At 47.6% G+C, this 26,939-nt stretch overlaps 1 protein-coding gene across 1 annotated transcript in view; it reads left to right on the top strand.

The window, feature by feature from the left end:
• Positions 1–599: 599 nt before the first annotated feature.
• Positions 600–26,939, top strand: part of LOC148473944 (uncharacterized) — a gene marked incomplete at its 5' end in the record, with an annotated part of 73,360 nt that continues 47,020 nt past the window's right edge. Inside the window, 7 exons of the mRNA XM_088459327.1 lie at positions 600–661; positions 3,342–3,380; positions 11,268–11,315; positions 13,220–13,481; positions 16,226–16,380; positions 18,989–19,039; positions 23,879–24,155. Coding sequence (XP_088315453.1) covers positions 600–661; positions 3,342–3,380; positions 11,268–11,315; positions 13,220–13,481; positions 16,226–16,380; positions 18,989–19,039; positions 23,879–24,155 — 894 coding nt within the window. The remainder of the gene's footprint in view (positions 662–3,341; positions 3,381–11,267; positions 11,316–13,219; positions 13,482–16,225; positions 16,381–18,988; positions 19,040–23,878; positions 24,156–26,939) is intronic.

Below are 26,939 nucleotides of genomic sequence, written 5' to 3'. Positions count from 1 at the left end.
GGGCTCTGCTCTTTTTGTCTGCCTGACGCTGCTTAGAATCGAACTCCCGGCCATGCGGCAGCCGGGATTTCATACCGAATGCATGAAAGCCATTTAATGTGTGTGTATTTTTTTTATGTGGGAGCCAATGTGTATGTTTTATCATTGGACACGTACGCCGTATAACCGGATACTGTGCCTTGGCAATTATAAAATCTTGTGTAGTGTGCCTCGAGTTGAAAAGGTTGGAAATCACTGTTCTAGAAGATAATAGCTAGAATCTGATTGGTTGCTATGGGCAACATCCCCACTTCTAAATACTCTCACTTTAGTAATATACCCCAACAGTCTCAGAATGAATTTCACTTCAGGAAAATAATACAGTTGTTATGTATTAAATATGTGTAATTAAACATTTAGTACATTTTTGAAGGACAATTGTCTGGTTTTATTCAGTTTTCTCACCTGTACAATCAGTACTACAGAGAAATTCTCTCTTTTATTTTACAATGAGGAATCGAAGCGCAAACATACATGTCGTTAACCCTTTCAGTGTCTGTCAGACATGTGATGTGAGCAATGAGTAATAACTTCTGTTACTTTCATTTCATATGTTGCAGAGAAGACTATTTGGATTATGACACCAGCGACATCATATATCCTTTCTCAACACCCAATAAAGGTGATATGTTTATTCTGGTGAGAATGTAATATAGGGCCTTATTCAGTGGCGTAACTATGAATTTTTCTCCCCCCTGCCAAAAAGTTTCAGATCGGCCCCCCTCCCCGGCCATAAAACAAACACACCCAAAGATGACGTTTAAGGTGTATGGTCTCATGATACAGTAATGTCCCTTATGACACATTGAGTAGTGCCCCATATAACACATTATGCCACACTGTAATGCCTTTGTAACAAATTATGCCACACCTTAGTGCCCCTATAACACATTATGCCACACCGTAATGCCCCTTGCAACACATTATGCCACACAGCAATGCCCTTACACATTATGTCACAAAATAATGCCATGCATGACACAATGACTCAGAGTAATGCCCTTATAACAAATTATGCCACTGTGCCTCTTATACAGTGCCCCCTGTAGTAGTCCTCCTGTTGTTGTGCACCTTATACAATGCCCCCTGTAGTATTGCCCCTTATGCAATGCCCCCTGTAGTATTGCCCCTTATGCAATGCCCCCTGTAGTATTGCCCCTTATGCAATGCCCCCTGTAGTATTGCCCCTTATGCAATGCCCCCTGTAGCAGTGTCCATTATGCAAGCCCCCCTGTAGCAGTGCCCATTATACAAGACCCTCTGGAGCAGTGCCACTTATGCAGGCCCCCCCTGTAATTGAGCCCCCACCCACCGGTACTTACCTGACTCGCCGCCGTCCGGGATGTCCCTCACACTGCCGCGCTGACTGGATCTAACTTGATCCAGCAGGCGCGGCCACTCAGGATGTCACCCACGCACTGCATGACTGGGAACGCTGGCCTCTGAAGTGATCGGAGGCTTCCTTAGCCTCCGATCACTTCAGAGAACAGCGTGCTCAGTCATGCAGTGGTGAAGCAACGGCCCCCGGCGCCCCCAAGCCACCACGGGGGCTGCGGGGGCCGTAGTTACGCCACTGGCCTTATTTATCAAAGAGTTATATCATTCACTCAGTATGTAGTCACAATCCCGACAGCAGAATGCCGGCCAGGGATATATGATAGGCGTCGGTTTAGGGCACCCCGGGGGGACAGGGTTAGGCACACCCCCAGGGAGGGTTAGGGTTAGGCACCCCACCCCAGGAGGGTTAGGTTTAGGGCGTGGGGAGGGGGGTTAGGTTTAGGCACCCCTGTGGGGAGGTTAAGGTTAGGCACCCCTAAGGGAGGGTTAGGTAGGTGAGAGGGGAGGGTTAGGTAGGTGAGAGGGGAGGGTTAGGTGGGTGAGAGGGGAGGGTTAGGTGGGTGAGAGGGGAGGGTTAGGTTACGTACCTCTGCTGTCTGGATTTCCTCCCTTCGGGCAGACGCTGTCGGGATTTCAATCCTATTCCATAAAACTCGGTGTATATGATAATGGTGCTCCGACCAATCAGTTCCCAACTGTCATCTGTTTGAAAAATGACAGTTGGGAGCTGATTGGCTGGACACTATTATATTACAGTTATTATACACAGAGAGTTTTATCACTCGTTTTGAATGATAAAACTCGTTGATAAATGAGGCCCATAATGAGCTACTGTTACTTCTAGATTTTTGTAATATTTGAACTTCCCAGGGCCGTATTCAATTAACGGCGACATTATGCCGAGTATTCATGTAAAAATGGAGAAAACTTTTCTCCATTTTAAAAAAGGGGGAAAATTAGCAAAATCCCTATTTTTGAGTAAAAATATGGGGATTTCTTACAGAACCCTTTGGACAGCCCCCCTAATGATATTTTAGGTAAAAAAAAAAATCGGAAATTGCGTACTTTGGTGAAAAATGACCGTTGAAATTTTGGTCAAAATATTTTCTTTTCCCGTGAAAAATGCATTTGATGTATTGGGGCTGGTATTTCAGAGGGACAGAAAGATGCGCCAAGTGCTTTAAACATCGTACGTGGCTGGCACAGGCATTTTTTTAGCAGTTTTAAAAAACCACCTGTGCCAGTCATGCAGGTTTTTTATTGGTTTTTCACCAAAGTATGCAACTTAAATTTTTTTTTCCGCTAAAGTATCATTAGGGGGGCTGTCTAAAGGGTTCTGTAAGAAATCCCCACATTTTTACCCAAAAGTAGGGATTTTGCAAATTTTTTTTGCCTGCTCTAGGCTGCAGAAAAGTTTTCGTTGGCGAAATTGTCGGCAAATCGGCTGATCGGACGGCCGTTTTGCAAACTACGGCAAAAATGGCAGATTTTGCCTCTAATTGAATACGGCCCCAGTTGTAGAGCCAGTTACAAATTAGGGCTTGATTCCCAGATTTGCGCAATGCTGATATATACGCAGATTGAGCGATTTTTTTGCCACATTGCATTTGTGAAGGCTGCACCGTGAAAGCGCCGGTCAATGGGCGTGTATACATTAGCCATTGTGATCTCCATGGCAACATGAGAGCTCTGTGCGTGTCAGGAGAGACGCTGTGTTTGGGACAGGTCAGACTTACTCAGAAGCTGCCCCATTTGCGTCGATGTTCCCGATGTTTACGCTATTGCGCATCATCGGACGGATATGAGAAGGCGATAGTAGGCATCCCCAGGCTCTGGTAATCTCTGGAAGGCATTAGCAGATTTTCGCAAATTGCGATCTGTAAGAGAGATCTGCGGTTCTCACACTGCCAGGAATAGTGCAAAGTTCTGATGTTTTAATGGGGAAATGTCATCTACATTTACAGGTACGCCCTTCATAACCGAGGCGGATCCGGATATTGGAAGTGAGTGCATAAACGTCTATAAATAATATATGTATATATCGTATGTTCTGATGTCATTGCTTTAATCAGTAAGTTTTGATGTCGTTGCTTATGATGTCATGCATAATAATCAGTCACTTCTGATGTCATTACTTTACTGTAATCAGTAAGTTCTGATGTCATTGCTTATAATCAGTGAGTTTTTATGTCGTTGCTTATGATGTCATGGATAATAATCAGTAAGTTTTGATGTCATTGCTTATGATGTCATTGCTTATACTGTAATCAGTAAGTTCTGATGTCATTGCTTATAATCAGTGAGTTTTTATGCCAATATTGCAGTGTTCAATTATCAATATATGATTATGAATATTTGAAGTTATTTTTTATTCCTGTGACCTTAATAAAATGTATAAGACTACATCACTGTACATTTATATGGTCACAGAAGTTCTTGGCGGCTATCAGGCATTGGTATAATCTGCAGTAGGGAGTGTACTCATGTATCTATTATATAATGCACTACTGTAACAGTTTAGCACAGTAAGAGCCCCTCCCTCCTATATACAGAGCCGTAACTAGACTTTCTGGTGCCCTGTGCGAGGAAGAGCATCGGTGCCCCCCCCCCCCCCGACAAATGGCTACCATGCCATCCCACTCTACCTCCCCTCAGAACACGCAGCTGTCACCTGCCCGGTAAATGAAAATTATCTTTACTCTGAATAATGTACTAATAATATCCTGTAACCCCTTCTCTCTGCACTAACATTTGCACTAACACCTATCTAAAGAGGCTAGTAAGAGAGCTGACTTGTCAGTCACTCAATGGGGGTGGCACAGCACTGGGACCTGCTGCTGGACGCCACTGCCTGTCGCTCTTTTAATTAGGGAAAGACATCGGAAGCCCACCCATCATATGGTGGCAGTGCTTCCACCATTGAATATTTTGATGCAATGGTAGCTAACCATCGCATCAAAAGCATTCAATGGTAAAAGCTATTCATATGAATAGTAAAGGGGCGGGGTTGGGGGAGGGGCTAGGACACGAAGCAACAACAACAAAAAACAGCTCAGGCAGGCAAAGCTGACTGAGGACAAGGAGAATGAGACACACTGTCACTGCCACGCTCCAACGATCCCAGCAACATGAACCAGGAAGGTTATCAGAGGCAGAGACACAGCACACAGCAGCCAGGGGAGGCAGAGACACAGCACACAGCAGCCAGGGGAGGCAGAGACACAGCACACAGCAGCCAGGGGAGGCAGAGACACAGCGCACAGCAGCCAGGGGAGGCAGAGACACAGCACACAGCAGCCAGGGGAGGCAGAGACACAGCGCACAGCAGCCAGGGGAGGCAGAGACACAGCACACAGCAGCCAGGGGAGGCAGAGACACAGCGCACAGCAGCCAGGGGAGGCAGAGACACAGCCCACAGCAGCCAGGGGAGGCAGAGACACAGCACACAGCAGCCAGGGGAGGCAGAGACACAGCGCACAGCAGCCAGGGGAGGCAGAGACACAGCACACAGCAGCCAGGGGAGGCAGAGACACAGCGCACAGCAGCCAGGGGAGGCAGAGACACAGCACACAGCAGCCAGGGGAGGCAGAGACACAGCGCACAGCAGCCAGGGGAGGCAGAGACACAGCCCACAGCAGCCAGGGGAGGCAGAGACACAGCACACAGCAGCCAGGGGAGGCAGAGACACAGCACACAGCAGCCAGGGGAGCCAGAGACACAGCACACAGCAGCCAGGGGAGGCAGGGACACAGCACACAGCAGCCAGGGGAGGCAGAGCTTTTAACAGTTGAAGAAAATAAGCCACTACCGCAACACCATTGAATGATTACCATTCGATGGCAGCAAACATCGGAATGCTGCCATCAAATGGTAAAAACACTAACATCGGAAGAAAAACATTGATGGTCAGCAAACATCGCCCATCGATGTCCATCCCTACTTTTCACTTACTGGACTGGACACTGACATTGTGCCGCCTACTGCGCAGAGCACCTAACCCACTCAACAGCTCCTCGCCCTAGGAACTGTGGGAGCCTGGGAGGAGAGACCTCATGATGTAATGACGCCTCTCTAGTCCCAATAGACGGGTCTTGAAGTTAACGGGAGACAGAGTGACATACAGGGGGGAGGCTGCCGGCCTTTCAGTCAGTGCAAAGCCGACCGACGCGCATCGCACTGTAATTGAGCAGCAGGCAACCGCCAGAGAGTATGAGGTGGGCGGCCGGTGTTCCATCCTCAGGGCTGTTACACTTTGTTATGGCCATAGCCATGGACGCTATTGTAAATTTCACGCCGATTGCGCAATTTTTTGGCCATTGCGTATTCATACGCATCTCAGCGCGCGTGTGCGAAGGCAGCTCTGTGATTGCACTGCGTTCACGCAGACCACGGAGGCCCATCGCAAATTGATTGACAGGAATTGACCGTTTGTGGGTGTTGACTGGGGGGGGTTGGTTAGCGAAACGCAGGCGTGCCTGGCCGTTTGACCACCGTTACGTGGGCGTGCATAAATCAGCCACTGCAATTGCCTTGCGAAGCCCTGCCTGTCAAATGAGCTCCCTAGGCTGCGGCAGGTCAGACCTTCCGCAAGGGAATAATGGCCGCCAATGTTCTTCGATGTTACCGATGTTAATGTGGGTATGTGTGTGCGCACGCTGGCAGCAGTGGGCGTCTTTATGCTCAGGTGATCTTTGATAACAAAAGGGGAGGATACAATCGGCGCTCAACCAATGAGGATATGGAAGAGTATTGTATAGCGTAGGAATCAATGGAAATAGATCAAAACGATGTGCCCATGTAAATATGAATCAAGGTAGATGGTAATATGGATATAAAAAAACTTTACTATAAGATATGCAATGTAATCGCATGAAACAATAAGTATCACATGAAAAGTCGCCTGCTAAATCCGTAGGACAGACTCAAATGATGATATATGATGTTGCTAGTAGCAACCACAAATGTTCTGTGCTCAGATCGTCCGTCAGCACAATATAGATGATAATGAGACCCTATTGACCGAGGATGAAAGTGTATTATGTCCAATAGCGGCGTCCCGCTGGTGAATTAATCTGCTGATGTGACACTGTTGTAAATAGATGATCTATGTAATAAGTCAATTATTGTGATCTTTGATAACATTAGCATATTTTTGCAGCTGCGTTGTGTCAGAAATCGCGGCTGCGAATGCATTAGCGCCCACCTCTGAATAAGGCCTAGAATGACAAATCTTATATATAAAACTCATTGGTCTGTTTGTTCCTCTGTCTGTGTTATGCATTCGGACACCCCTGCACCGATTGGGATGAAACCAATGCAAGGTGGTCCAGTTGGATCCTGGGCCTGGCCAGCTTTTAGTGGGGTTAGGGTCCCGGTAGGACCTCCCATTGGAGAACGCTGGGCAGAACTTTAATCACTTGGCAGAACTGTGACCCGGGGAGCTTGTTCTGAGCCTTCCACTGGATGGATTTGGACGAAAACTTCACAAAGTGGTAACATTGGATCCCAGAAGACATACTAGGGGGATTGAGGTCCCGGTCTGACCTCTCGTTGGTGTACACTGGGCAGAACTTTGACCCGGGAAGTCTGTACTGGGACTTCCACTGGATGGATTTGGATGAAAACTTCACCTAAGGGTGGCAATTGGTCTGAGATGCATCATGGAGTGGTTGGGGTCCTGGTCGGACCTAATGGCAGAGTGCGCTGGGAAGAACTTTGACCCAGGGAGCTTATTCTGGGCCTTCCACTGGTTGAATTTGGACAACATTACATAATAAAACGTAAAGATACACCCCTGCACCGATTGGGATTAAACCAATGCGAGGTGGTCCAGTTGGATCCTGGCCAGGTTTTAGGGGGGTTAGGGCCCCAATCGCACCTCCAATTTGTGTACGCTGGGCAGAACTTTTACCCGGGGAGCCTGTCCTGAGCCTTCCACTGGATGGGTTTGGATGAAAACTTCACATAGTGGTAACTTTGGATCCCCGAAACGATACTAGGAGGTTTTTGACTCGGTTGGACCTCCTGTTGGTGTGCACTGGGCAAAACTTTAACCTGGGGCCTGTTCTGGGCCTTTCCCTGGATGGGTTTGGATGAAAACATCACACAGGAGTGGCAATTGGTCTGGAATGCATGATGGACTGGTTGGGGTCTCGGTCAGACCTCACGGCGGAGTGTGCTGGGAAGAACTTTGACCCAGGGAGCTTGGTGCTTCCACTGGATGGATTTAGACGATATCACATAATAAAACCTAAGAACTTGAAGATTTAAACCCGGGTACTTCAGCTAGTATATATATATATAGAAAGCCTTCTTCGGTAAATGGTGGGCCTGATTCTGAGTTTGTCATAAAGCAATAAAAGCAAGTAACTGTACACCTGGTGAAACTGTACTGCAATGCATAGTTGCCGACCTTTTGGCTGCCTCCTCCGGGAGGAAGCAGCCAGGTCGGCACTGTGGGTGGTGGAGCAGGCCGGGGCTGGAGGTGGCAAAGGACGGCCCACCAATATGCAAAACCGAGATAACCGGCATTGTGGAGTGGGGGCGGGGCCTCAATTACATGATTCAAAGTGAATCACATCATCAGCCGCCTGTGCCCCAGCCCCCAGGAGACTTGTCCACCTTTACGGGTGGCCAAAAGTGCCACCCAATTTTCCGGAGCCTTCTGGGCATTCTGGGAGGGTAAGCAAGTATGCTGCAATGCAATGGGGGGGGACAAATAAATTTAACGCACAGGCATGACTGCGTTCCTGCGACCAGCCCCCATCTCCACCCCCAAACGGCACTTCCTGTCAATCAGTCGGTGATGGGTCTGCGGAGCCTCTGCATTTGCATTCCTGATCGCAGTGGCTGGCTCGCACACGCGATGCATACGCATGCGCAGAATACAACAATCGACCGGGTGCGTGCGTTTACAATCTTGCGATACAAGACCTTAATTCAATCCTCAATTTATATCCGATACAAATAGATAAAACCTGCGAGAAGCTGATGAACCAGCGGCAGTTTCCATGACAGCAGCGTAACTCCCCATGTCCCAGACAGAATAGAGCCTTATTCAGATGTGCGCGAAGTACCGATGCTGAGCGATTATTTCCTACTGCGCATGCGGAAAAACTATAGAAAAAGATGTGTGTATAACCAACCGCACAGGACATATATATATACCTGAAAGGGTAATGAAACTGATGCCCCTGTTATTATCAATAATATATTTTTTTAGGGGGTGCTACTGCTACCACTCACAATTGGACTTGACAGAAATAGAGAAAGAAAAAGAATTGGCCATCATGTTGCACAAAAGGAAATATTACATTAAATGTAACTTTTATTAAAAATACAATTAAAATTCCAAAATGTCTAAAATTCTGCAAAATACAGTATAAGGTAAGAGATAGAAAAGTCATGTAAAAAAGTCAGAAATGTGATTAAAAAAACAACCGGGACTGCTTATTAATATATAAATGTATGCCCAAAAAATGGTCTTCATTCACTGCTAAGTATAGGAATATCTGGCACAGGAGATGTTAGTAATTATATATGTTTTGTAATGTTTGATATATTCCCAAAATTCTTTATTACCCGCCAGGTATGGAGCATATACTGTATTTGCTAGATGTGATTGTGCATTAATATTTATAGTCCAGATTTTTTTATTAGATTTTTGAGTCCACCGTATTCAATAGTCAAATATGAGATCTCTCAATTATCCCTCCAGATAGTGACCCCTCTCCATTTAGAGATGTATTATATATAAATTACACTCTATGGAGTCACTTATGCTGGAATATCTCTTAATGTTCCTGTCCCAATACATATACTGATCAATCAATCGTGGTATGGGAGTGTCATGGGCGTGTTATGGGAGTGTCATGGGCGTGTTATGGGAGTGTCATGGGCGTGTTATGGGAGTGCCATGAGCGTGTTATAGGGATGCCATGGGCGTGGTATAGGAGTGTCATGGGCATGTTATGGGAGTGCCATGGGCGTGGTATGGGATTGTCATGGGCATGGTATGGGAGTGTCATGGGCATGTTATGGGAGTGCCATGGGCGTGTTATGGGAGTGTCATGGGCGTGTTATGGGAGTGTCATGGGCGTGTTATGGGAGTGTCATGGGTGTGTTATGGGAGTGTCATGGGCGTGTTATGGGAGTGTCATGAGCGTGGTATGGGAGTGTCATGGGTGTGGTATGGGAGTGTCATGGGCGTGGTATGGGAGTGTCATGGGCGTGGTATGGGAGTGCCATGGGCGTGTTATGGGAGTGTCATGGGCGTGTAATGGGAGTGTCATGGGCCTGTTATGGGAGTGTCATGGGCATGTTATGGTAGTGTCATGGGTGTGTTATGGGAGTGTCATGGGTGTGTTATGGGAATGCCATGGGCGTGTTATGGGAGTGTCATGGGCGTGTTATGGGAGTGACATGGGCGTGTTATGGGTGTGTTATGGGAGTGTCATGACATGTTATGGGAGTGTCATGGGTGTGGTATGGGAGTGTCATGGGTGTGTTATGGGAGTGACATGGGCATGTCATGGGAGTGTCATGGGCGTGTTATGGGAATGCCATGGGCATGTTATGGGAGTGTCATGGGCGTGGTATGGGAGTGTCATGGGCGTGGTATGGGCGTGTTATGGGAGTGTCATGGGCGTGGTATGGGAGTGTCATGGGCGTGGTATGGGAGTGCCATGGGCGTGTTATGGGAGTGTCATGGGCGTGTTATGGGAGTGTCATGGGCATGTTATGGGAGTGTCATGGGCGTGTTATGGTAGTGTCATGGGTGTGTTATGGGAGTGTCATGGGCGTGTTATGGGAATGCCATGGGCGTGTTATGGGAGTGTCATGGGTGTGTTATGGGAGTGACATGGGCGTGTTATGGGTGTGTTATGGGAGTGTCATGACGTGTTATGGGAGTGTCATGGGCGTGGTATGGGAGTGTCATGGGTGTGTTATGGGAGTGACATGGGCATGTTATGGGAGTGTCATGGGCGTGTTATGGGAATGCCATGGGCATGTTATGGGAGTGTCATGGGCGTGGTATGGGAGTGTCATGGGCGTGGTATGGGCGTGGTATGGGAGTGTCATGGGCGTGGTATGGGCGTGTTTTGGTATGCGGCTGCATTCTCTTTTGCAGCACCTCAGCCACAGTGACCATCTGTTGAGAAGATTACAAGGCGGCTGTGCGCCAGGCAGGGGCTGCTCAGGCTGCGTCGATGTTTGAGTGATCGGAACCACCAGCGCAGTTGAACATTGCTCAGTTATGTAAAGTGGGCGTTCATCACACGGAATACACAAGACGGAGGCTCAAGCTGACATTTACATAATTTTCCAATTGCAAATCTGTGAGCATTTACTGCGTTCACCTCTGTATCAGGCCCGACTTCTCTATTAGAATTGTCTGTGCAGATACTAAAACCTCTGTGTAGCTCTCTGGTTCTGACAAAGGAGTTTCAGTTACGAATGCTGGACGTGCGCTGGGAAAAAAAATCACATTATTGGGCTGACATGTTATATCCGATGAAATGCGCATTGGCAAAAGGAATGGAAAATTGACACCTACTAAGTCTCAGTTACAAGGTGAGTTTTGTAAAAATAAAAAAAATAACAATCTTGTACACAGTGCGCACTATATGTAGCTTTTTTTATATATGTATATTTTTTTTCTCAGTATACCTGCTCCAAAAGAGAATTCCCCTTCCCAAATATCCACTCCGAGGGGTCAGAGGATTCTGCTCAATCTCTTAATTGGTTGCAAAATTATCGGGACAGTCAAACAACTTATTTAAATAAACATGAATTAAAATATAATAGCATTTAAATAAATCCTCTTTATAACTCTGTTGTGTTCCCCAGTTAAGCATTAGTAACATGGTTTAATCATTTTTTTTTTACAGGTCTTTGGGATTCTGAAATAAAAACCATTCAGAAACGTTCAGCTGCCGGTAAGTGATGACCGTCAGCATATTTTTTGCTTCTAAGATTCAAGTGACATTCTGGGAGTGACTCAATTGTGGAGCGCGCCGCCCTGCTGGGCATCTATGCGAATATTCACCCGACGGAGCAATTCAATTGTTGCGCCATTCAGGTCGCCCATTAGCATTTACCATGCCCACAAGCACTGGGTTTAGGCATGCAAAGCAGCTAAACCCATCTAAAGAGGAGTTTAGGGCGCCCAAACCACCCAACAAACTGGACTTTAGACACAACTCTCTACCGGTTCTTAAATGTCCTCTCGACTCCATCACTGTATCTTCGTATCTTCTGAGTCTTTCCTGTCGCTGGCTCTCTCAGCTCTGACAGGCGGCTGCAGTGCTGCGACGTCATCAAGCAGCTGCCAGGAGCAGAGTACCGCAGTCAAACATTAGCTGGAATAACCGAGATCAGTGTCCCGGCAGGCCCTCTATCAGTGAGGGCACGTTACTTCTGTACCCCCATGATGACGGCTCTGCCCAGCAGCATTGCAGACATGGTATACAGTCAGGGTTGTATCTATAATGGGATGCAGGGTGTGCGGGGCACACCCTACATCCCACGTCGGCTCCAGTTTTAGCGTTGTGAAAATTGCCTGGAAAATGGCCGCCGTGGATATTTTCTTGGCATTTTATGCATGCGCAGTAGGGAAAACACTGGGAAAATAGCGGTGACCTGCGAATGCGCTGTAGACTCTGGGCACACTACCGGTGCGGTGCTATGCTCAGCCAGCCTCCGGAGAGAGAGGAGGGGGCCCCGGCAGAGACTGCACATGGGCCCCCTCCTCTTTAGAAACGCCCCTGTATACAGTACATTGCGATGCTGCCGGGAGCTGGCATGGGAGGGTAGTTTGAGTCAGGGCAATGTTTGTCGCAGACTGGGGAGCCCCTGGGCGACCGCCCCATCTGCCCCGCCTTCAATCCGGCCCTGTACCCGTGGGCCCTGTGCACCGCACACCCTCCACCCTTTATACTGTAGATACACAACTGACTGTTAGGATGACTTGAAAACCGAGTTTGGTAAATCCTGAAATAAGGAAAAGTGGCGATATTGTAATGACGCTCGTTGCTTTCCTTTTTAAATAGACCCCATAATATTAGCAATATTTAGATAAGCAGTGATAGAATTACAAAGGCATAAAATAGGAGCAAAGCTGATTTGCATTTTGTATTGTTTAGTACCTACAAAATGTAATAAATACAAACCATAGAAAATGAAGCTGCTGAAGCCGTTTACGCTCTTCCTACCCGCCATTTTCAGGAGCTATATTGTGTGTACAATAAACAAATCATTCCAGTGCTACTAATGTATAGAAAAAAGGATTAACAATGAACAGTTGGAATGATAATTCTCATACAAAATGTAATGCAATAATACACTAAAAACACATATAAAGAAATTGTACACAAAAGAATATAAAAATAATAAAAATGAAATAAACTAATGTAAAAAAGATACATAAAAGTATAGGTGAACCATATCTGATGATTCCTAAATGGATCCTCCTTCCAAATAGAACACAGTCATGTACTGGCTGATGAAAGAAACGTGGATAGAGTATCCCTTAGGCGAGAAGAATTACCGGTATTGGATAAATGATTTTTCCACAGTCCTTGGCGACATTCAGTGGCTGTTGCAGGTAATAGGGCTGTAATAATCCACTGGAAAGTAAATAATCTGCCAAAGTCAACAGGGGTTTGTGCAATCCAAGAAAGTATACAGTATAGCCAGAAAATGGATAGGAGAGTCTCCAAAGCTAAGGATCAACGCGTTTCACTGGTTCAAATCACATCCAGCTTCCTCAGGAGCATATCATATTGTGTGTGCAATGTATATTTATTACCAGGTTAATAATGTATTGAATATTATGCTTTAGCGCACAATGTGGCATCGAGCGGAAAAACATTTCAGTCCAGCACCAAAAAGCGAGCGGCATCACGTTATGCAACAGATGGGCAACTATCGTCTCACTGTACGCTGACCGAAGAGGAATATGAACCATGGTGGACACTGGATTTAACGTCAAACCACAGTATCGTCAGTGTCGCTGTTACCAACAGGAGAGACTGCTGTTCCCAAGATCTCACCGGAGCGGAGATTCACGTAGGACACAATGCAGATTGGAGGGACAACCCCAGGTGGATATAAGGACTTACACACAAGCATAGTGGGCGCCAGCTTGATTTGTGAACTGATCTTACATTTTTCTTTTACACTGACCACATACGCTCCCTAGCAGAGCTCGCAGCTCTCCAGGCAATGGCGAGCAGTGCGCAAATCAGTCACCTCACTTTCTGCTGATTGGGCATTACTGGGAGGCAGCGCTAAAGTTACATTTAGTGAGGTCGTGTCAATGATGTGTCGGTAAAACTGCGGGCGACACCGAGTTGTGCATCTTATTACACACGGGCAAAGATAGGGCTTGTGCAAGTGCGCACAAACAATGATGATCGCTGTGTAACCAAGCATACAGGTAGGGGCGATGCGGTTGCATAGATATGCAAAACTAGGCACCCGGCTTAATATACGTAGTTTGTTCAGCGCATGCCATGTGGATATATATATATATATATATATAGCTTTGGTAGCCCAGTTGACGTAGTGGTGTTAGCATTACCATCTCATAGCACTGAGGTCAAGAGCTCAAATTCCCAGTCGTGGGTGATCTGTGTGGAGTTTGTATGTTCTACTCATATTTATGTGCTTCAGTTTCCGCTCCCATTTTCCAAAAATATACCGGCAGGTTTTTTAATCAATGTTAGATTTTTTTTCTTGCCAGTAACATCTTCCAATACTGATGTTATCTGTTATCTGATTAGAATTACTAATAACACTTAAGCCGGGTACACACTAGACGATATGTCGTCCGATCCAGCAAATCAGAGCAACATATCAGGCGCATCATCTAGTGTGTACCCGCTATGTCGCTGATGATGCGCACTCCCACACATCCCGTCAACGATGTCGTTAGTGGGGGCCCCTTTCGTCACGCCGTCACCGCCGGCATTGGCAAGTGTATATGTGCGGGTCCCATCGCTAACAAGGGCCCTGATTCAGACCCACTCGCAAGCGGCTGTCCGCTCGCAAGTGGGTCGATGTTGTGCACTGCGCATGCGCACGACAGCGGGAGCTCCGTCGTGCGCATGCGCCAGACGCGACGAGCGAAGGAAAGTCCTTCGCTCGTTGTGTCTGATCAAAGGGGGCGTGCTGTCGATGTTGATTGACAGCACGCCCCCTTTGGTGGGCGTGCCGGGGGCGTGCCTCCCTGACGGGGGCGTTCCCAAGGGAACGCCTACCGTCAGAAGCCGGCCCACTGACATCACTAGTGATGTCAGTGGGAGTGATTTTGGCTCTGATAGAGCCAAAATCACTCTGGGCCTTGCGGTTGAAAACCTCAACCGCAGGCTCCGGCTCGCAGTTTCGATGGTCGCGATGGTCACGACCATCGCGGCCATCAAACTGCACGCTCGTATAGGCTGTGGGTGGTGACCCACAGCTATATGAGCGTCCAGGGGGACGCTCCATAGTTATGGAGGACGGCCCTCATTCAGAGCGTGCGCTCTGCTCAGAGCGTACGGCTCTGAATGAGGGCCAAGGTCGGTACACACATTGTCTAGTGTGTACAGGCCTAAGGGGGAGATTTAATAGCACCAACCAATCAGCTGCTAACTGTCACTTTACAGACTGTGTTTGAAAAATTACAGTTAGGAGCTGATTGGTTGGTACTATGTATCTCTAATTTTCTCTCTCTCCAAACTTTATTAAATCTCCCCCTTAATTCCTAATAGTAGCAAAGTGATTAACAACTGATCACATATTTATTTAGGCAGAAGGATTTATGAGTAAAACATTAAACACTATAGGCACGTACTGTACATGTTATATACTGTATGATAAACAAAGATAACACACATTAGTAAACATGGAGCCAAGAAATGACTAAATTAAATAAAAGATAGATAACAAGCTTTGTTGAAGTGAGAAATATTTCCTCACTTGGGACAAGATGTATAAATGATCGCATTAATAATGTGATCTTGAATGGACATCTTTGCCGACGTGCCGACTTACCGGCTTGAATATCCACCTGCATGTGTCAACATCTTCTTGCTAGGACAGCCCATCCACTAGACAATTATGTTGAGCGATTGAACGATAACAATCGTTCAATCGTTTATAGATCGTTTGCAAATCGTTTGCAAATATGTCTAAAACGACCAGCGATGCGCGTCCCTGCTGGTCGTTTAGACATCTATCATCGGGCAAACATGCTGGTCGACCTGACGATAGGTTGAGCATGTTTGCAGATGATTGATGAGCCTGCACTGAGCGACCGCGCGTTCAGTGCAGACTCATCACAGACTGACAAACAACTGCACCATTACAATGTCGTAATGGTGCAGTCGTTTTCATGTCTGCTAGTGGATGGGCTCCTTAAGTGATCCTCAGATGCCCCGGTGACGTCTTCACTTCTGGGTGAAGTAATGCGCATGCGCGGCTGTTGGGTGGTACATGCGCTAGTGGTAGGCAATATCCCTCGGACCCTTCTCTGAGCTACTTTGTGATATGAAGTCCATAGGCGTCTATAGGCAACACGATCTATAGATGGCGCTGCCTAACGGGCACACGATATGGAAAGTAACGCTCTCCTGAGTTTGATGCAAATGAGCACATTGCAGCCGCATAGAATTCTGTGGGGATGTACCATGAAGGCGTTCACCAGTGAATATCTCCCATATAGTATCTGCATTTGGGGATCCATATGGATTGCGGTAAATCTCTGGAAACTGCCGTTTCCCGAGGCGTGACCATATTTATTACATTGACACATCCCTCTTGCTCTTAATTATATTAACGCCCTTGTTTTCCCATTGATCTATAGCTGTGGACGTGTATCTGGAATGGGTCTCGGGGAAACGTACTCGTTTTCCTGCTACGGTATGCCGGGGCGGCTGCTGACCATCGCTATCCCAGGCAGGAATGCGTCTCTGTCCTTGTGTGAAGTCCAAGTGTTTGGCGTTCCCGAGGATACATCAGGTAAGGAACAGATAGATATTGTATAAACCTGGGAAGATTGTGCGGGAGAGATTATCCTAAAATATCCTTACAGAGAGAGGGAGATGGATCAAGTATTGGAGAGAGAGACAATGGAGCAGTTGCCTAAATGAACCAATCAGCTTCTATCTGTCATTTCAAAGACTTAGGGACCTATTCATCATACCTTAAAAATCGATGGAGGTAATTAGGTTTAGAACTGGCATGGAGTTCTACCTAATTACCAGAGGAATCCATCATTCCTCCTCTCCATCAGTATCTATTCCGGTACCTGTCATTTTTGCGATGACAGCTTTTCAGGAAATAGATACTTTTCCCTCTCTACTCTAAGTTACCGCAGCTGGGATCTGTGCTGCGCATGCGCTGTTACATTCGTAAACCCAGCGCATGCACAGCACTACCTACAGCGGCGGTAAGTTTGTGTGCCCCCCAACCCCCCTTCCCCCCTCCGCTCACCTCCCCCCCGTACCGCACTTACCTGCCTGCGCAGCAGCCTCCGGCTCCATCCTGCTGGTCTGACGCGTGTTCTCCCAGCACACCACAGTACAGTTTAGAAAAAAAAATGTTGGTTTTTTTTCTAAACTTTATTGGGTTCTGCTGGGAGAACACAGTGTGCGAGCAACCTCTGGAGCCAATGGAGGGGGACCTGTCCAGCTGACCGCAGGTAAGGTTACCTACTGTACGCCACCTCACAGTGGCCACTCCTTCAAATTCCGAAAATACATAATTTTCGGAATTTGATGAATACCATAATTTCCATATCCCCATACTAATGTACTAATGTATGGGGAGTGTGTAAATGAACGCAGGGGGACTTAGCAAGGAGATATCAGTGTTATCTCCTGTGCTAAGTGTCATCATGAATGTCCTTAAAAATGTTATTTTAGTGTTGATGAATAGGTCCCTGTGCTGGATAAGTGACAGAAGCTGATTGGTCACTTTGAGAAACTTCCTCATTTTATTTCTCTCCGAAGCTTGATACATCTCCCCCTGTGTGCAATCATTGAAGTTCAAATTAGATCTTAGTAACACAAAAATATTCATACCAATCTGTTTTTAAGATATAGGCCCGTATTCAATATTGGAGTGAAAAGTCCATGCTGGACTTTTCGCTCCACAGCCGAGGTTTTGCAGGGATAAAGTATCGGGCGCGCGGCCACTTTACCCCCACATTCAATTAAGTATCGGAAAAAAATAGGGAATTTTCGGGAAATCATCCAGGGACCCCCCTAATGATGTCCTGACATGGGGGATCACTATGGGTACCCCCATTTTGGCATGCGGAAGGTAAGTATGTTTTTTAAATAGCCGCGGCTGGGTTTTTTTTCCTCCTGGGAAGAAGGGGTGAAGAAGAGCACTTTCGTTAGGTTAAAACTTTGTTCCCCATAATTTTTTTTTTTACCCCAAAATGTAAATTATTTTTATATGGTGTCCCTATTTTTTTTTTTTTTTTACTTTTTTTTTACACAGATCATTTTAGGGGCCATTCCCAGGGGTGCAGGCTATTTTTTTTAAGCCTGCACCCCTAAACCTCAATTCTGCACTTTTTTTCGCCACCTATCCTGTGAATACAGGGATAATTAAAATATTAGAAAATGACATCAACAGCGATAAATTATCGCTGATTTCGACTTTTCGCAGCCTAATTGAATATGGCCCATAATCTTTACAAAGGGGGACCCTTTTTTTAGATTTGGGGTCCCGACTGTTCAAGGAACTCCAGCAGTGGCGTCATGAGGGGGGTGCGGGCCGCACCCGGGTGTCACCCTCTGAAGGCTCCTCTGCAGTGACAGTGTGACATTCTCCTGCAGCACCCGGCTCCTGTCATAGTAGAGGAGACGATAGTGCTGACATCCCAGTCTCCGGGGGCGGCCCTTCATCTCCGACGATGCTGGGCTACCCCCAGAGTGAAGTAATCAGGGTCCCCATGAGGCCACACCCATTTATGTTAGGCCACGTCCCCCTTTCCAGTCGCAGGCACACCTCAACACCTGGCGATGCCTCTGACTTCCAGTCCTGGGCTGATCAGTTTGCGGCTGTTTGCCATTATGGCAGTGGGCCGCCCATGCACTGTTTATTCCTGCTATAGCATCAGCCCCCCAGCTGGTTCAGCCTGGTTATTGGAAAATAAGGGGGACCCCCAGTGGCGTATTAAGATAGGAGGAGGCCCATGTGCAGTCTCCGTCCGGGGCCCCCTCCTCCTTCTCCGTCGGCCAGCAGCGCACTGAGCGCAGCGCAGCATCAGTAGACAGTCTATTGTGCCTGCGCAGGTCACCGGGAATATGGTGCGGCCGCCATTCTCCCGGTGATTTCCCTATTGCTCATGCGCATTACGCCAGGAAAGTGGCAGCGAGAGCCATTTTCCAGGCAATTTTTACAGCGCTGATAGCGCCGACGAGGGACTCCGGAAAGGTAAGTATTAAATATATGGATACAGGGTGTGCAATGTGGACCCAGGGGCCCATCCAACACACACTGCACCCATTATACATATGCCCCTGGGGACCCCACCCCATGTTTCCCCCTATTATCCAATACCAGACCAGACTCAGAATGGAAGATTAAGGAATTAATGTATTTTATTCTATAGATGGTGGAACATGGAATACAAGTCTCCAGCTCCAGAATTCCCACAATGGAGGTAACAGTAATTTATATTATTGAAAAGTGAAATTAGAAATCTTAATACATATTTTTCTAAAAAATGATCCTGATATCATTGTTACTGTACATATAGCTTTGTACGTCTTCCAATGTTATACTAAATGACCTCTAACGTGCAGCCTGAGATATAGCTCCGGGCTCTGCAACTCCGGACAGTGGTGAAAACATGGCATGCATAAAATCAGGACAAACAAGGGAGACAAAATCAATGCAGACAACAAATGGTGCACAGAGCTTACAATTTACTGGTGAAAGCTGTAACAAGTATGTTAGTAGCTGGTAAGAAGTCCTCCAGCTTTATTTTGAGGGTGGAAGCAGCAGAGCTGGCAGAGGATGGATGTGAGTAAAGGGTGACAGCAGAGAGTGGGATTGGCAGACTGGGAATTGTGGTGAGGGGGATGTGAGGCCTGATGGTGACTGATTTGGACATGTTCAGCTTTAGGTAGCGTCGGGACACCCTTGTTGAGATAGCATAGACAGAGTTGGCTACACAAAAGAGTATAGAAGGGGAGGAGATGTAGATTTGGGTGTTGTTGGGGTAGAGGTTGCACTGGAGGCAGAATTAGGTCACTAGGCAAAGGCTGCACAATGGGAAAAACAAAGAGCTTAGGGCCTGATTCTGCAAGGATCATAATTGCAAAGCTGCACGCAGGCTATAGATATATGATGTATGCCGCAGGCTATAGATATGTGATGTATACACGCAGGCTATAGATATATGATGTATGCACGCAGGCTATAGCTATATGGTGTATACACGCAGGCTATAGATATATGATGTATACACGCAGGCTATAGATATATGATGTATGCACGCAGGCTATAGATATATGATGTATACACGCAGGCTATAGATATATGATGTATGCACGCAGGCTATAGATATATGATATATGAACACAGGCTATAGATATATGGTGTATACATGCAGGCTATAGATATATGATGTCTACACGCAGGCTATAGATATATGATGTATACACGCAGGCTATAGATATATGATGTATGCACGCAGGCTATAGATATATGATGTATGCCGCAGGCTATAGATATGTGATATATACACGCAGGCTATAGATATATGATGTATGCATGCAGGCTATAGATATATGATGTATACATGCAGGCTATAGATATATGATGTCTACACGCAGGCTATAGATATATGATGTATACACGCAGGCTATAGATATATGATGTATGAACACAGGCTATAGATATATGATGTATACATGAATGCTATAGATATATGATGTCTACACGCAGGCTATAGATATATAATGTATACACGCAGGCTATAGATATATGATGTATGCACGCAGGCTATAGATATATGATGTATGCACACAGGCTATAGATATATGATGTCTACACGCAGGCTATAGATATATGATGTATGGACGCAGGCTATAGATATATGATGTATATACGCAGGCTATAGATATATGATGTATGGACGCAGGCTATAGATATATGATGTATGCACGCAGGCTATAGATATATGATGTATACACGCAGGCTATAGATATATGATGTATACACGCAGGCTATAGATATATGATGTATGCATGCAGGCTATAGATTTATGATGTATACACGCAGGCTATAGGTATATGATGTCTATACGCAGGCTATAGATATATAATGTATGCATGCAGGCTATAGATATGATGTATACATGCAGGCTATAGATATATGATGTATGCATGCAGGCTATAGATATGATGTATACACGCAGGCTATAGATATATGATGTCTACACGCAGGCAATAGATATATGATGTCTGCACGCAGGCTATAGGTATATGATGTCTACATGCAGGCTATAGATATATGGTGTATACACGCAGGCTATAGATATGATGTATCCACGCAGGCTATAGATATATGATGTATACACACAGGCTATAGATATATGATGTATGCACGCAGGCTATAGGTATATGATGTATGCACGTAGGCTATAGGTATATGATGTATGCATGCAGGCTATAGGTATATGATGTATGCAAGCAGGCTATAGGTATATGATGTCTACACGCAGGCTATAGGTATATGATGTATGCACCAGGCTATAGGTATATGATGTCTACATGCAGGCTATAGATATATGATGTATGCACGCAGGCTATAGGTATATGATGTATGCACGCAGGCTATAGGTATATGATGTCTACACGCAGGCTATAGATATGATGTATACACGCAGGCTATAGATATATGATATATGCATGCAGGCTATAGGTATATGATGTCTACACGCAGGCTATAGATATATGATGTATGCACACAGGCAGGGGCTGGCTGGCAACTTTTAGCCTGGGGGTCAAATGCATGCAAGTGGCCCTGGCAGAGCGTAGCGTGTAGCCAGGGTGCCCAAAAGAACATGCGTGCTACAGCGCCCCCCCCCCTCAAGTGTTCTAGGGAGGAGACGGGTCCATATGGGATTAATGTAAGGTAAAAATAAAGATATGGGGCAGCCCCCTGTCGTAGTGCCCATATGCAGTGCCACCCTGTGCCACAGGAGAGGACACCCTTATGCAGGCCTCGTGTAGTGCCCCCAGTAGTGATCCCCCCTATGCAGTGCCCCTTGTGCCCCCAGTAGTAAGCCCCTTATATAGTGCCCCCAGTAGTGGTAACCCTTATGCAGTGCCCCTTAAATAGTGGCCCCAGTTGTAGTCTTCCCCCTATGCAGTACCCCCACTATTGCCCTTTATATAGAGCCCCCAGCAGTGGTCCCTCGATGCAGTGCCCCCAGTGTTAGTCCCCTCCCCCCTATGTAGTGCCCCTAGTAGTAGTCCCCTCCCCCCTAGGCAATGCCCCTAGTAGTACTCCCCTCCCCTTGTAGTGCCCCTAATAGTAGTCCCCCCCAGTAGTAGTACCCCCTTGTAGTGCCCCCAGTAGTAGTCCCCCCCTTGTAGTGCCCCCAGTAGTAGTAGTCCCCCCCTTGTAGTGCCCCCAGTAGTAGTAGTCCCCCCCTTGTAGTGCCCCCAGTAGTAGTCCCCCCCCTTGTAGTGCCCCCAGTAGTAGTAGTCCCCCCCTTGTAGTGCCCCCAGTAGTAGTCCCCCCCTTGTAGTGCCCCCAGTAGTAGTAGTTCCCCCCTTGTAGTGCCCCCAGTAGTTGTAGTCCCCCCAGTAGTAGTAGTCCCCCCCCCTTGTAGTGCCCCCAGTAGTAGTAGTCCCCCCCTTGTAGCGCCCCCAATAGTAGTAGTCCCCCCCCTTTGTAGTGCCCCTAGTAGTGGTCTCCTCCTTATAGTGCCAGACCCCCGCAGTAGACACACATAATATAAAAAAAAAAACACTTACCTGACACCCGCTCTTGGTCCCACCGCCGAGATCAGCTCCTCCGTCCGCCGCTTTGCATTATGGGAGTGACGCGTCACTCCCATTACCCACTGCGGGAGCCGGAAGATGTCCGGCTCTGGCAGTGGGAGCAGCAGCCGATGAGAGTCTGTCTGACTCTCATCAGCTGCTAAAGCAAATACACAGCTGCTGGCTCTGGCGGCTGTGTGTTTGTGCTGTGTAGCGCTGACCGAACTCCGTCCAGTCAGCGCTACACATGCGGTGCAGTCTGTGTCACAGTGACACAGACTGCCCGCGGCCCGCATGATGCTGCTGCCCGGGGGGCACATGGCACCATGCCCCCCGGCCCAGCCCGCCACTGCACACAGGCTATAGATATGATGTACTGTATGCACGCAGGCTATAGGTATATGATGTCTACACGCAGGCTATAGGTATATGATGTATGCATGCAGGCTATAGATATGATGTATACACGCAGGCTATAGATATATGATGTATGCACGCAGGCTATAGGTATATGATGTCTACACGCAGGCTATAGATATGATGTATACACGCAGGCTATAGATATATGATGTATGCATGCAGGCTATAGGTATATGATGTATGCACGCAGGCTATAGATATATGATGTATACACGCAGGCTATAGATATGATGTATGCATGCAGGCTATAGGTATATGATGTCTACACGCAGGCTATAGGTATATGATATCTACACGCAGGCTATAGATATATGATGTATGCACGCAGGCTAGAGATATATGATGTATGCATGCAGGCTAGAGATATATGATGTCTACATGCAGGCTATAGATATATGATGTATGCATGCAGGCTATAGATATATGATGTCTACACGCAGGCTATAGATATGATGTATACACGCAGGCTATAGATATATGATGTATGCACGCAGGCTATAGGTATATGATGTCTACACGCAGGCTATAGATATATGATGTATACACGCAGGCTATAGATATATGATGTATGCATGCAGGCTATAGGTATATGATGTCTACACGCAGGCTATAGGTATATAATGTCTACACGCAGGCTATAGATATATGATGTATGCATGCAGGCTATAGATATGATGTATGCATGCAGGCTATAGATATATGATGTCTACACGCAGGCTATAGATATATGATGTATGCATGCAGGCTATAGATATATGATGTATGCATGCAGGCTATAGATATATGATGTATGCATGCAGGCTATAGATATATGATGCATACACGCAGGCTATAGATATATGATGTATACACGCAGGCTATAGATATATGATGTATGCACACAGGCTATAGATATATGATATATGCACGCAGGCTATAGATCAAATTAATTAATGAAAGGGATTGCTCCAGTTAGTAAATTGCAACTCATCAGCCTTGTACTGTACAGTATTCACGGTAAGAGTAGGAAGATTGTACTATTTGGAGGAAAAGAACCCCGCTGCCTGTAATCTGTATTATATTGTGTTTTATGTTCATTACGTCAGCTCCCAACGTGGCTCAGCAAGGACTTGTGTCACAGTCCAGTGATCACGATACCATCTACCCAGCTAAAAATGCAATAGACGGATCTCTGAGGAGCCACGTAGATCAGTGCACACACACTAGAGATGATGAAGAACCTTGGTGGACACTGGACCTGCGATCAGAAATGAGGATTTTCTCCATCGCTATCACCAACCGAGGCGACTGCTGTGGCTTCAGATTAAATGGAGCAGAGATCCGTGTTGGAAACTCTAAAGAGACTGTAAAAAATAATCCGAGGTAACATTGTTGCGGAATATAAACTGCGATACCTAAGTCCCTTCATCTGTACCTCGGTCCGACAGTGTCCCTTTCTGCATTCCCCCACCTGTATATTAGATACAATGGGTCTCTCTCAGAGGTGGACGCCAATGTATGCGCAGCTGCGAAGGTTTGCGAAGTCGCAGTGGCGGTAATATGCAAATGCTAGTTTCAGCCAACGCCTTATGTACTACAGTAGCTTGCAAGAAACTGCGCAAACTCTGGGATGCCCACTATCAGTGGTTGTGGGAGGTCCAACTCCGCCAGCGGTTGTAAGCGCTCCCTCAACCCTTTGCCATCAACACTTACAACGCCCTATGGCTGGCACCCTGCAAACATGGCCTCTGATGTGGATCTATCTATGAGAACACAGCACCGTACGCCGACACTCCCATAACATGCCCATGGCTTTCTGCCACCACCTCAATTGAGAGAAATCCCATATGCAGCAGCGGTCTCTAGGCCCGATGGTTAGCGCACATATCTCCGATCTCTCCAGGTCTGTGCATGTGCAGAACGGAACTTACGATCTCGCTCGCAGACCCCCCCCCCTTTCTCACACATCACAGCATGATTGACATGTTGCAGCGTCGGGTGTCAGCGCTGCTCAGAACACTGGAAAATGACCGCCGTGGCTATTTTTCCGGTGTTGTGCGCATGCACAGTAGACTCCGGGCACACTGTAGTGCCCAGAGTCTACTAATGCTCCAGTGGCTGGCCGGCCACGTCAGTCGTCCCCGCACGGGAGTGCACATGGGTCCCCTCCTCTCTTAAGACACCCCTGGGCATGGCTGGCCATTTTTCTGAGAAATAGGGACGTGATGCCCCCATTTTCCGTGAGGACGGATGCTGACTCCTGGCCTCTCAAGTGACCAGCACCCTGTCAGGCTGCGGAAAGCTTCAGCTCCTGCATTCTGACCCAAGGAGCAAACATTGCGACCTTCAGTCACGTTGGTCACGATGGTTAATGGTGATCCAGGGCTGCGACCTCTGTCACAGCATTGGAATCTCATATGCAGCAAGGAGGTGTCTGAAGAGAAGAGGTAGCCAGTGTTCACTCCCCGTCAGGGGCTGGCTGGCAACTTTTAGCCTGGGGGGCAAATGCATGCAGACGGCCCTGGCAGAGGAGTAGCGTGTAGCCAGGGTGCTCAAAAGAACGTGCGTGCTACAGCGCCCCCCCCTCAAGTGTTCTAGGGAGGAGGCGGGTCCATATGGGATTAATGTAAGGTAAAAATAAAGATTAGGGGCAGCCCCCTGTCGTAGTACCCATATGCAGTGCCACAGGAGGACACCCTTATGCAGGCCTCGAGTAGTGCCCCAGTAGTGATCCCCCCTATGCAGTGCCCCTTGTGCCTGCAGTAGTAAGCCCCTTATATAGTGCCCCCAGTAGTGGTAACCCTTATGCAGTGCCCCTTAAATAGTGGCCCCAGTTGTAGTCTTCCCCCTATGCAGTACCCCACTATTGCCCTTTATATAGAGCCCCCAGCAGTGGTCCCTCGATGCAGTGCCCCCAGTGGTAGTCCCCTCCCCCCTATGTAGTGCCCCTAGTAGTAGTCCCCTCCCCCCTATGCAATGCCCCTAGTAGTAGTCCCCTCCCCTTGTAGTGCCCCTAGTAGTAGTCCCCCCCTTGTAGTGCCCCCCGTAGTAGACCCCCCTTGTAGTGCCCCCAGTAGTAGTATTCCCCCCCTTGTAGTGCCCCCAGTAGTATTCCCCCCTGTAGTGCTCCCAGTAGTCCCCCCCTTGTAGTGCTCACAGGAGTCCCTCCCTTGTAGTGCTCCCAGGAGTCCCCCCCTTGTAGTGCCCCCAGTAGTATTCCCCCCCTGTAGTGCTCCCAGTAGTCCCCCCTTGTAGTGCCCCCAGTAGTATTCCCCCCCTGTAGTGTTCCCAATAGTCCCCCCCTTGTACTGCTCCCAGGAGTCCCCCCCTTGTAGTGCCCCCAGTAGTCCCCCCCTTGTAGTGCCCCCAGTAGTATTCCCCCCTGTAGTGCTCCCAGTAGTCCTCCCCCTTGTAGTGCTCCCAGGAGTCCCCCCCTTGTAGTGCCCCCAGTAGTATTCCCCCCCTGTAGTGCTCCCAGTAGACCCCCCTTGTAGTGCTCCCAGGAGTCCCCCCCTTGTAGTGTCCCCAGTAGTATTCCCCCCCTGTAGTGCTCCCAGGAGTCCCCCCCCTGTTAGTGCCCCCAGTAGTATTTCCACCCTGTAGTCCTCCCAGTAGTCCCCCCCTTGTAGTGCTCCCAGTAGTCCCCCCCTTGTAGTGATCCCAGTAGTCCCCCCCTTGTAGTGCTCCCAGTAGTCCCCCCCGTAGTGCTCCCAGTAGTCCCCCCCTTGTAGTGATCCCAGTAGTCCCCCCCTTGTAGTGCTCCCAGTAGTCCCAGTCCCCCCCCCCCGGCAGCAGAGACATAATAAAAAATAAAAACACTTACCTGACACCCGCTCTTGCTCCTGGTCCCGCCGCCAAGATCAGCTCCTCCGTCCGCCGCTTTGCATTATGGGAGTGACGCGTCATGTGACGCGTCACTCCCATTACCCACTGATGTCCGGCTCCGGCAGTGGGAGCAGCAGCTGATGAGAGTCTGTCTGACTCTCATCAGCTGCTAAAGCAAACACACAGCTGCCGGCGCCTGTGTGTTTGTACTGTGTAGCGCTGACCGAACTCCGTCCGGTCAGCGCTACACACGCGGTGCAGTCTGTGTCACAGTGACACAGTCTGCACCGCGGCCCGCGGCCCGCATGACGCTGTGGCCCGGAGGGCACATGGTACCCTGCC

This window comes from Taudactylus pleione, unplaced genomic scaffold (genome assembly GCF_031769625.1).
Source record: "Taudactylus pleione unplaced genomic scaffold, aTauple2 ptg000905l, whole genome shotgun sequence".
Classification (NCBI taxonomy): Eukaryota; Metazoa; Chordata; class Amphibia; order Anura; family Myobatrachidae; genus Taudactylus; species Taudactylus pleione.
The sequence above is the reverse complement of the archived record's forward strand: the minus strand, read 5'-3'. Positions and strand labels throughout refer to the sequence as shown.